General features: G+C 41.1%; 1 protein-coding gene across 6 annotated transcripts in view; it reads right to left on the bottom strand.

Moving 5' to 3' along the window:
- fam184ab (family with sequence similarity 184 member Ab) overlaps positions 1–13030 on the bottom strand; it is a 187258-nt gene that overhangs the window by 17201 nt on the left and 157027 nt on the right. For all 6 annotated transcript variants that reach the window (XM_032543041.1, XM_032543045.1, XM_032543042.1 and 3 more), the window contains exons 17-18: positions 11392–11576; positions 5776–5922 (exon numbers count right to left, since the gene is read on the bottom strand). In XM_032543041.1, the coding sequence (XP_032398932.1) occupies positions 5776–5922; positions 11392–11576 (332 nt within the window). The remainder of the gene's footprint in view (positions 1–5775; positions 5923–11391; positions 11577–13030) is intronic.

The following is a 13030-nucleotide window of genomic DNA, read 5'->3' as shown; positions in this document are numbered from 1 at the left end:
GGGGGGGGAGTTGTTGCATTTTCTATTTGGGGAATTTGTCAAATGCACCAAACACTGTAAACAAGTATCAAGCTGTCGAAACGGTCGCTTGTTTATTAGACAGAATATCTGAGTGAAACTCGCTTCTGGTCTCAGAAATATTGGAGCAACACCAAATTTAACCCTTGTGTCGTTATCCGGTCAAATTGACCCGTTTCAAAGTGATTTATATCAGAAATATGGATTTCTTTTAACCAAATTGCCTCAAAATAACATGGACGATTCCATACAACATTCTTGAGGTTAAATTAATGATTACTTTCATGGAATTTTTGGGGTGTTTTATTTAACCTTATAGCATTTTAATTTTTTTTTTTAATGGTTTGAAAACAGTATCCGGCCTAAACTTTGACATCTACCCATCTGAGATCCACTCAACATCCTCTGATCTGAACTATTTGTCAAAATAATTCATAATATCTGCCTTTTTAACTAAAAAGGAATGTATAATTTGATATAAATGAGGTTTGTTGACCATGAATTCCAAGAATATCTGTAAAACCTATTATTAAACCAGCTCAGGTTTGTTTGTTTTTAAAGTGAAAAAAGCTGAAAAAAGTGACAAATAAATCACAGAAATTAACAAAAACATCAGAAAAGCACAAAAAAATGTTAATTTTCAATGTTGACGTGGAAGGACAGGTTCATGGTTAATGGGAAGAAAACACACGGGTTATGTACAAACGTCTTGGGTTTTCTGATTCTGCATTAGTGTTTCTAATATTTTAGAAGAAGGGGAACAATCTAAGCAGCTAAAACATAGTGAGCAATGGACAAAGAGAGTATGTGTGCGTGCCTGATCACGGAAGTTGTCATTACTTAAAATTTTTCATGGAGGCGACAGAAACTACGCACTATAGCTTTAAATCATGTATAAATCTGTAAATTGTGTGCAAGGTTCAAATCGCAGACTAGTAAATGCTCTGTTTTTGGTCCACTTCCTGTTTTTGGGTCGGATTGCGTTCTCATCTGAAGTGAACCGAACTCTAGTTCACTTAGAAGTGAACTGAGACCGTTTTTGGTTGTTTGGGCCGGACCAGAGTTCGAATGAAGTTTCATACCACCTCAAATAAAACGGAGTATCCGACCAATTGCATCAGGGTTGGGTTCAAACAGCTGTGAAAACGTCCTAAAGGCTCTTGCTTGGCATCCAGGGAATCTTTTTTAATCTTGTCAATGTTTACCAATGAGATTTAACTACTTACACGCTGATTTCAGAGTGATTTCTGATTTCTCAAGTGTTGACTGTAATTGTGTTTCAGGTGTCCAGATTTAGGATTTTAACAAATACAAGCTGGAATATTGCTGATGATGCATTATGTGACTACAAACCGCATTTAGGCTGCATGATGACCAAAACCCAAACTGTAACCCGCAGACATTCGTCCTCTCACGAGGCTAAGACACAGGACAAAATGCTAAATTATTCATGAAAGCTAAGTGGTGGAGCATCTCTGAGGCTGTTTAGGGAGACGTGTTTGTAGACAGGGGACGAGGCTGCTGTCACCTCTGTGACTAATTAGGAGGGAAGGGACAGGGCTTGCGGTTAAGACAGATCTGCGTTTTATTTAATTAGATGGAAGACATGGTGGGTTATCTCTGGGGACAGCGTCAGAAATGCCTCTTTCGTGAGTAAAGTGAACAAAGTGCCAGAAAATAAAAAAAACTGCTGACCATAGAAGTAAATATGTCCCAGAAAACAGCTCAAAATAACACAGGAAGTAGACATGTTTAGTCTTAATTCACTGTAAAGTAGTGGACAAATTACATTTTTAACATGATGATGGTGCTGGATAAAAAGTTGAGTTTCACCAAAGTTACTGCCATTTATACACAGGTGCACATGAAAGTGTAAACCAAATATAATGGCAATACTCCGATATTTGCCAAGACATTTCCCCCAAAAACCATAAAGGTCAACCTCATGGAGGCACTAGGGGATCATCAAAGTCGATGAGGTTCATCCTCTGGAGACTATTCATGTTTTTACTAACTTTAATAGCAATCCATCCAATAGTTGTTGAGATATTTTAGTCTTGACCAAAGTGATGGACTAACTAAGTTAGCCTGGTCCTACCAGACTCTGGTCCATTAGCCCGCTCCTACCAGACTCTGGTCCATTAGCCTGGTCCTACCAGACTCTGGTCCATTAGCCCATTCCTACCAGACTCTGGTCCGTTAGCCTGGTCCTACCAGACTCTGGTCCATAGCCTGGTCCTACCAACTCTGCCATTAGCCCGGTCCTACCAACTCTGGTCCGTTACCTGGTCCTACCAGACTCTGGTCCATTAGCCTGCTCCTACCAGACTCTGTCCATTAGCCTCTCCTACCAGACTCTGGTCCATTAGCCCGATTCCTACCAGACTCTGTCCGTTGCCCTCTCTACCAGACTCTGGTCCATTAGCCCGTTCTACCGACTCTGGTCCATTAGCCCAATCCTACCAGACTCTGGTCCGTTAGCCTGCCTCTCCAGACTCTGGTCCATTAGCCTGGCTCTACCAGACTCTGTCCATTAGCCTGCTTCCACCGACTCTGGTCCTTAGCCCACTACCACTGGTCCATAGCCTGGCTCTACCAGACTCTGGTCCTTAGCCTGGCTCTACCAGACTCTGGTCCTATTAGCCTGCTCCTACCAGACTCTGGTCCATTAGCCTGATCCTACCAGACTCTGGTCCATTTCATTAGTCCAGAGAGTCTGGCCTTTCTCCATTGACCAGTGTTAACCCTCTTCACCCTCAGCTGAGTCAGATTAAAAGGAGGTCAGCTCTGAGAGGATGCTAGCTCGCTGCATGACACACACACCACACACACACACACACACACCCACAAACACACACACACACACACACACACACCCCACACACACACACCCCACACACACACACCACACACACACACACACACACACACACACACACTCCATCCATGGCTTCCTTTATCTTACTCTGTTTTTCATCTGTTGTCTTCTGTCTATCTCAGAAACGGGCCAGTTTTCTCTTGAGGTTTGGTTTACATCATTTCTCTCATGACTTGGCATCATCCACTGCCCACTGGCTAAAAAAAATACACCTTTCAACTTCTTTCTTTTTTCATTCTCCAGCCATCTTCTTCTTTCAATCTCTGTTTTAACCTGCAATCCTTCATGCAACATCCCATGCAAACTCTTCTCATCATCAACATCACATCAACATAATCAACAACAGCTTTTCTCTGGTGGTCATTCACTTTACACTCTTTCCTACAGTATCCTCTCTGCATGGCATCAATCATTTACATCTTCTTCTTCATATTCAGTGATGAAATACATTTCTTAGACCCACAGCATCACTACTTGTTAAGCTTAATGTCTTTGATCCTTATTTCAGGAGTCTATACAGTTGTTCAACTCAGGATATTTGATATGTAGACCGAAGTTACTCCATACTGTCCAGTACATTTGGGCAACCCCCCCAAGAGGGTTGAACTCTAGTTTTCCATATTGTTGTTGCTGGTACCATCAGAGTTGAATTCAATATGTTCTAAGAGTATTGTTTTAAAATTGTAGCTGATTTATTAATAGTATAGCGAATAGTTCAGATGTTTTTTTAGGGTTTTCTTGAGTCTATTATTTGTTATTTACTATTTTCCAACGACTGACAATGGTCGCTTACAGGAAGACTGGAATAACTAATGATAATGCCAGCCTGGCACATGCCGTAATAACATGTACTTCATGCACAAGTGATGTGCAATGTAAAGAAACAATGAACATGTAAATATACAGTACATTCATTCCACTACTCAACTGTTCAGGTGAAAAAGCGAGCTTACAGATATTTTGCCAAATTTGAGGCATGAAGCAAATCAGACACCACCCAGTCCAATCAACACGGCAGAACAATGGAACTGGTTTATGGGAAGCCATTGTTTAGCCAGGCCCTGGCCATTGTTTAGCCAGGCCCTGGCCATTGTTTAGCCAGGGACGGATCTTCTGTACCACTAATGACAGTGAAGTGATGTCTGAGTATTTAATGGGTTTAATTACAAGTTGAGGAATTAATGGGTTTGCATTTTATACACAAACTACACATGGAGTCTGATATTTTGCAGACAAAAGATTGGCACATTTGATTGTATTCAGATCAATATGATAATGTAAAATTAAAATATAACAAAAGGAATGTTAAGAGTAGTATCCTGGCAGTGTGGGAAAGGTTTTGAAACTTTCATTTGGGGAGACAAAATTACATCAACAACTGTTAAAATAATGATTTTGTTTTTGGTAGTTCATCAAAAATGTCTTCAGGTGTTAGGTGACACTGGTGGTACTTATTTTTGTTGTTAATGACCTCCGCAACAACACCGACTATGTTTACATGCACACTAATATTACTACTATTATTATTATTATTATTATATTACACTATTCTTCTGAATATGGCAATATTTCATTATTGATATGTTTTGTGTAAACCTTTTTATTCCAAATTAGGCCACAATACACTTTGCATTCTTGGGGTACATTTTTACATGATGCTTGGTGATTTCTTTGTTGTTTTCTGTTTGTGCTTGTCGACTTTAAGGGTGATGACACACTGAATCCTCTCTGTGGGTTCGATTATAACTTGCACTTGTGGTTCATACTTCAGTAAAGATAACAGCGAGAACGGCAGTCCGATGGCACTGTTTGGACTGAACAGATGAACTAATCACAACACATGAACGCAACAGACTCTGCTCATTACATTGGAAAACCAAAATGGCCGACTGGACAGTTCTTACAGTTTACTGTGTGAGACGCAGCCATATTGACACCAGGATTGCTCACAGTAGAAAATCCAGGGTGTGAAACTTGGGATTTTTACACTAATTAACTAAAAGCTTTTAATATAAATCTTGCATAAAGTTGGAATCAGCTGCCTGAAAATCCCGGACTTGTCAAATAGTCTGGACAGAGTATTTTTAGATCAAAGACCCCATAGTGCAGCGTGCATAAAGGCCCCTTACGACACATGAATATAGATTCAGGAGCACTAGACAATGCTGGCATTTGTGTTTCTCTCTTCCCATCTTTGATTTCATGGAGTATTTAAAAAAAAAATCGTTTTGTGTTGTTCTTTGTTTAGCAAATGTAAATCCATTGTTTCTGAAAGAAGGCGGCTCAGGTACAGATTGAGGTTGCGACGATAAATCTCTATTGGTGCTGCCTTTCATTGCGAGCCAGTTTCGTCACGCACGGCCGACTGCAGCTGTTTTTAACCTATGACTCAAGCGATATGATTAGCTGAGAAGAACATTGTTTATCACAGCCGCCTCCATTTCACCTGACGCATGCGAAAATGAAAATAGTCTCCATGGACGCGCCTGATCCTATGTGACTTACAGATGTATAAGTGTGTTTAGGTATGCCTATATAATGCAGTAAGTAGGTTATTGTATGAACAAAAAAGAAAAGCAAGGTGTTCAACTTCCATAATTGAATGTCTGTTGGACTAGAAGACATGAAGTTTAGAGGTTGTGGGGGGGAAACCAAGACGTGTTCAGGCAAATATGACTGCGACATCTGTGATTCTCCCTATAGAAAAACCTTTTTTGTTGCTTTAAGCTTCCACTTGGCACCTTAACAACACATAATTACATTATCTAGGACGAATAGGTTGACCTGTGTGCATCAAGGCAATCCTGAGTTCATGAGTGTTATTCCTCTGTGCTATAGACCTCCATTGTTGCATAGCTGTGTTTGCAGAGTGTACGTACAGTATCTGGAGGGCGGAGATCTTGTCTTTGAGCACTTCCTGGGCTTTGTTGAAGTCTGACAGCATGTTCTGCGTCTCTCTGCTGTGGACGGCGCTCATTTCGGCGAGCTCCCTCTCGTGCCTCTTCGTCAACTCTTGCTCGTGAGCCCTGAGGAGAGAGAAGAGCGGACGGGTGAGCTTCTAGGTGTCTGTTGATATCACTTAAGAGGACACCTCAAACGTGATTCTGGTAAAACGGACCTAACCGCAATGTAAACTGGCTACAATCTAATCTACAAAATATGGCTGACGATTAAAACTCAACTGGCTGTGGTATAAGAGCCATAATACACTCTGATGTGTCCTGATATAGACAATAACAGAGTCAACACTGTGCAGTGGTGTGAAAGGGTATTCAGATCCTTCACTTAGGTAAAAAGTAGCAACTCAATCATGAAAAAATACTATTACACAAATATATCCTGGATTAAATAGCCACTTAATAAAAGTACAGAAGTATTTTCAGATAAATGGACTGAGTAAAATTAGTCATAAGGCAGCAGAATCCCCCTGTGTGGTGTTGTATTATTATGCATTATATTATTATTACAGATGCATTAACATGTACATAGCATTTTAATTTTTTTTAACATTTTCTTTTTGGGCTTATTGGACAGGACAGCTAGGAGAGACAGGGAAGAGCGAGGGGGAGGACATGCAGATATCATTGTCCATCGTGATGCCGGTCAACCATCACGATGGACCATCGTGATGCCACCCCCCCCACCCTGTCAGACACACGCTAATCCTAGTGGACAGGAAATTGACAACTGCATCAGTCTTAAACTAGCAATAACAGCTGTGTCGGGCTTTGAGCTGTGCTGACCCTTAACTGGAAGCTACTTCCCTCCTCTTACTTGCAGCCTATTTGTAGTGATGTAGTCTCTCTCTCTCCCTGTCAGTACAGTAGCTCGCTCTACCTGGACTAGTAACAGATCAGCATGCGGTCAGGTCATGCTCTACGCCTCGGCTTGGACACAGCGGCCTCCAGCGAGAGAGACAAGGCGTTAACGTGGAACACTGTCACACTTCCCTTCATCCTCTCATTGGACTAACTTAGTGGAAACTACTGTGTGCGTGCATCAATAAGTACGTCTGATGGCGATGCTATGCAGGATTTATGAATGTATGTAAGCAACAGGAGGCTAATTCATGAGGGTGCTATTTTATGTGTGAGCTAATATTGCACATCTGTTCAAGAGTTATGTTTCTGTTTATTGAATGTGTTATTCAGTGCAAATATAAGCGAGAATGTAGTTTAATCTCAGTAATGATGGTATATTAGGTTATTACTGTCGCTCTGTTAAAGGCAAACGTTCCACTGTACTGTCGATACACAGATCACGGAGGTCTGATTGAGTCGAGACTTTACAGCACCGTAGTTAAGTGAAAGTAGGTCAAGTTGTAATGAAGTGCCCCTACCAGCGGCAGCTTGTAATACTGTCTATTTACAGAGAGCGTTTAAATGTATAAATGTCTGATCGTTTCAATGTTAACTGACAGCCCGTAGTAGCTTTCATCCATCACAATGTTTAACTGTTTAACATTGTCAATTGCCAATTTATAATAAAAATAATACTGTGGGGAAATTACAATTTACACTCTGTTTGTTAGTAATCACTACACACAGGCCTGAAGTACACACACATGCTCAGGACCTAATCATGCACAAATGGAGAGATGTCAGAGTGGAGGGGGCTGCCAGCTGGACCAGCGCCTTGAGCGGTTGGGGGGTGTATGGTGCCTTGCTCAAGGCAGGGGGTGAAGTGGCAGCTCTCCAGCTACCAATCCACACTCCGTACAGGGAGTTGAACCACCGACCCTCCGGTTGCCAACCCAACTCCCTACGGACTGAGCTAGTGCCATCCCTCATTTACCCTAAGTGTTACGTGTCATGTTTTAGACTAAAGACCAATTTTTATATGTAAAAACCAAATCCTTCCTATTCATGAAGCTGTTTGAATGAAGCCGTACCGGTGACATCACACTTCAGGCTTTAGGCTTTAGGACAGAGTAAACCATTGACCAGCTCAGGAATAACACACATTTCTAAACAGTTGCTATTTCCCTTTAAGACTTAATCAGGACCGGCAGACTCTCCTCTCTCTGCCCGTCTCTCCCAGGAGAAGTGAACATAATGGATTATTCCACAGAGGAAACGGTGGTGAGATTAAAAAGGGAGATGGATGCACAGAATTAATTCCTAGAACATAATCACATAATCACACAAACACATAATATGTATGTAATTAGATAGAAATATGACTTTTTGGAGTTTGCACAAAATAATAGCAGAACACGTTAAGACAACATTAAAGTGCACAAATAACTGTGGTAGGATATGTATGTGTTACTGTACAACATGAAGTAAAACATATGCACAGAATTCTTCCTATTAAATATGTTCAATCCGCACATGTTGAGGGTTTTGCTACGAGAGGAAAGAAGCTGAAGAAAGAGGAGGATGATGGGAGATGGGAAATGGGAATAAGAGATGATAATAATTAAATGAGGAGTAGAAAAAGACTGATGAAAGGGATTTGAGGGATGAAGGAGAAACGTGGATGTCTGTCTCCCTCTCACTCTGACTGGGCCAACTCTCCCTGAGGGGCACACATCTTATCTCTCTCTCTGCTTCCTCTTTATTTATTTATCCGGCTATTTTTATCCCTGTGACCAGGATTCAGACGTGGGAGTTATGTAACAGAGTGAGAAATGGGCCTCGCATGGGCCTGCCGGCACAGGGAGAGAGACAGAGAGAGGACGCGGATACGTAAAGACTAGCAGCTCATGGAGTTACTATAGAACATTAAGCACCATGGCAGCCGCCATCATCACACACACAGACACACACACACACACACACACACACACACGAAGAGAAAACTTCAAACACACACATCCATCCATCCATGATGGCTTCTAATGAGCAGCTGGACCACATTAGCCACACAGCACTTTAAAAAATTCATGACATGCCGCAGGGAACAACATGATTATAGATTCCATTTTGCTTTTACCCTAAATAACCTTCGCATCTCCTAATCAATGGGCTCCTGACACTGGAGACAGAAAGAGAGAGAGAGAGAGAGAGAGAGAGAGAGAGAGGTTTGGGGCTTTTCTCTCCCTCACTTTCATCTCACTGTGTTTTCATGATGTCTGGAGCAGAGTAGGGTTGCAGAAACTATCGTCATCTGAATATAATACGATAAGTCAAATTTACCAACATGCACTGATGACGGGAGAGCAGAAAGAGTTGAGTGGGGGCATTTCTGTGTGTTTTCTATGGTGGCAAACCGTAAGTGTCTCACCAAATTATTCTAGTCCCTCATTTAAAAAAGAAAAACAGCAGTGATATGAAACACTAACACATGTCTTTTATATCAGGGCTTCCACGTCAGTGCAGACGGTCAGATGCAGCCTGTGCCCTTTCCGCCCGAAAGGCTATCAATCATCTCATCTTTACCAGATCTAAACCTCCATTTCTGGTCCTTAAAACTCAAAGAGTCAAACTTCATTAACAGAAAAATACATCCCAATGTTTGACAGATTACTTACGGTGGAGCCGGAACCTAAAAACACCACCACATCAGAAGTGCTTATCGCCAGAATGCAGGCAAAGAAAATGGAAAGTAGTGAACTTAAGGAGCACCACTCTCAAATATGGAAAAATATTCAGCAGTTTGGTTGCCAGGTTACAGCGTATCATGCATTTTGAACACACTGCTAAAAAGTCCTATTTGTGTGGCCATGAATATTTCAGCAACAAAATCTGACTCACAGAAAGGAGGACTCATCTTATATCAGACACGAATAAAAAGAATGATCCTTTTGGCAGCTAGTGGCTTTTAAAAGGCTATGAAGAGTGAGAAAAAGTCACATTTCTAATATGAATGATGGCACATTAACAAACCAACATGGAGGGTTGGTCAGATCAATCTGTGCTTTCAATTGCATCTTAAACGTGACATAAAGATAAATCTGTGTATTACAATCGACTCTATCATCAATCAATCTCTCTATTTGCCAAAGTTTGAACTAAGGCTTTCATTGCATTGGATTGTTTCGTATTTCAGTGCCAGAGTCCTACCTAGTCTCACATTGCCAGACCCCCCTCCACAGCACTGCGGAGGAGGGTCTGGCTACAATCTGGAATGGGAGAAAAACGGGCTCTGGTTTATTGGCATTTCTTTAAACCAATCACAGTCGTCTTGGGCGGAGCTAAGCACTGGATGAAGGAACTTGTTTTGGTGGAAAATGTGGACTATGGGTACCTGGTCCTCAGATCTCTGCAGGGTAAATCCAGAAAGCTAGCCAGACTATCTGTCCCAATCTGGGACATATGGTTACTGGTCCTCAGGTCTCTGCAGGGTAAATCCAGAAAGCTAGCCAGGCTATCTGTCCAATCTGAGGACTATGGTCACCTGGTCCTCAGGTCTCTGCAGGGTAAATCCAGACAGATAGCTAGACTATCTGTCCAATCGGGACTATGGTTACCTGGTCCTCAGGTTTGCAGGGTAATCCAGACAGCTAGCTAGACTATCTGTCCAATCGAGGACTATGGTTACCTGGTCTCAGGTCTTGCAGGGTAAATCCAGACACAGCTAGCTAGACTATCTGTCCAATCGAGGACTATGGTTACCTGGTCCTCAGGTCTCTGCAGGGGAAATCCAGACAGCTAGCTAGACTATCTGTCCAATCAGAGGACTATGGTTACCGGTCCTCAGGTCTCTGCAGGGTAAATCAGACAGCAGCTAGACTATCTGTCCAATCTGAGGACTGGTACCTGGTCCTCAGGTCTCTGCAGGGGTAAATCCAGACAGCTAGCTAGACTATCGTGTCCAATCAGAGGACTATGGTTAATGGTCCTCAGGTCTCTGCAGGGTAATCCAGACAGCTAGCTAGACTATCTGTCCAATCTGAGGACTATGGGTACCTGGTCCTCAGGTCTCTGCAGGGTAAATCCAGACAGCTAGCTAGACTATCTGTCCAATCAGAGGACTATGGTTACCTGGTCCTCAGGTCTCTGCAGGGTAAATCAGACAGCTAGCTAGACTATCTGTCCCAATTGAGGACTATGGGTACCTGGTCCTCAGGTCTCTGCAGGTAAATCCAGACAGCTCATAGACTATCTGTCCAATCTGAGGACTATGGGTACCTGGTCCTCAGGTCTCTGCAGGGTAAATCCAGACAGCTAGCTAGACTATCTGTCCAATCAGAGGACTATGGATACCCTTCCAGAGGGGATTTTTTTAGAGGCACCCTGATTGGGTCTAGAGCCTAGCCCAAGATGATGTGATTGGTTTAAAGAAATGCCAATAAACCAGACCACGTTTTTCTCCCATCCCAGAATGCTGTGTGGACTACCCAGACCCTCCTCCACAGCGCTGTATAGGAAGGTCTGGCAATTCATTCATTCATTCATTCATTCATTCATTCATACATATTTATTATACAGGAAAGGTAAAAAGTAACATTACACTACAATATAAACGGGCCTGACTCAGTTTAAAAACTGGTTTTCAGCAATGCAAGACTACAATCCTGTAAATGAAACGTCCTCGACATATAGTCGTACCTGATCTGCTGATTGGCCTCGCTGCGGATTTTGAGCACCTCCTTGCCCTTGAGCTCCAGCTCTTTGGTCAGAGTGCTGATGTTCTCGTTGAGCGTGTGGATCTGGTGATCCAGCTGGGCGATGTGGTTCTTCCTCCTGGAGACCTCCTCCTGCAGCTCAGTGATCCGGCCCAACAACTCCCGCTCCTGGAAGAAGAAAATAAAATGAATCTCCATTTTCATGCTTTAAAGAGTTAATATCAAACAGGGTTATTTGTCCACTAATGCTTTTAATTACTTCTTAAAAAAGCAAAAATCAAAGACACAGCAATTTCTATCTCAGCAACAATAATATATATATATATATATATATATATATATATAATGTCTTGCATATATTTAAGTAACTCCAAGTTAACCCTTGTGTTATCTTCCAGTCAAAATGTGAAAATCAACACTTTTGTTGACCCTTTTCATTGACGTTTTTAACTTTTTCTTACGTTTTTGTTCCTTTTTTCATCACTTTTGATGCTTTTTTTCAATGTTTGTCACTTTATTTTTGACATTTTCAACACTATTGACTTTAGTTTTACAGTTATTTTAGGAATTTATGGTCAATAAACCTCATTTGTAGGAAATTATACCTAATGTTTGAGTTAGAAAAGCAGAAATTAGGAATTATTTTGACTAAAATTAAAGGAATATGTGTTTATGGATAATCGCAGACTGGAATATGTCAACTTTTACTATTTCAATAACAATTCAATTTGTTTTCAAATGCTATAAAATTGAATAAGATGCCCCAAAATTAATGAAAGTTAATTAAATTAAAAGTTAAAGAGCGTTGTGTGGAATCAATCATGTTATTTTGGGGAATTAAAAAGAACATTAATATAAGAAAAAAGGTCAATTTGACCCGAGGACAACGTGAAGGTTAAAAAGGTCAAAGGTGACGCCAAATCACCCAGCATCGAGCCTTGATGTTAAAATTGGTGTAAAATATAACATATTCATGCTGTAAGCATGACGCTTTCTGTTTATTATTGGCCTGTATTAATTGAAATAGCAAAACAACACACATGTGTACAGCTTTATCAGAATTGTGAGGCATTGTGAGTAATGTTACACATGTTCTAAACTTTTACCTTAATGAGGTAAAACTATCAAGAGAATAAACTGAACAGATGGATAGAGACAATGGATAATGAATACAGCTATGTGGACAAAAATGTTCCTCCATGCATTAAAGTCATCTGTCTTTGTGACATCGTTAACAATGTGCATTGTGTTTTTTCCCCATTATTTATTCAGGGAACGTTCACTGAGAGGAAGCCTCTCTTTTCACATTCACATTCACACAGTTACACACTCATTGTCGTTATTAGTGAAGCTTCTTAAAATAGTTTGGGTTGCTTGGTAAATGTACTGTGTTCTATTTTATGGAAATGTGGGTGGACATTTTAATAGAATCCATAAAATTCAACAGCATCACCAAAAATCAACACCTTTCTGAGACAGTTTGAATAAAAACTGAATATGAAAAGCTTCAAAAACACAGGATTTAGTGGAAGGCTGTTGCATGAGATTACACTGAGAGTACAGTACATAATGAGATAGAAACTCAGTATATTGTTCTGACTTTGACTATGGTCTCTATGTAT

Source organism: Etheostoma spectabile, chromosome 18, assembly GCF_008692095.1.
Source record: "Etheostoma spectabile isolate EspeVRDwgs_2016 chromosome 18, UIUC_Espe_1.0, whole genome shotgun sequence".
NCBI classification, from domain to species: domain Eukaryota; kingdom Metazoa; phylum Chordata; class Actinopteri; order Perciformes; family Percidae; genus Etheostoma; species Etheostoma spectabile.
The sequence above is the reverse complement of the archived record's forward strand: the minus strand, read 5'-3'. Positions and strand labels throughout refer to the sequence as shown.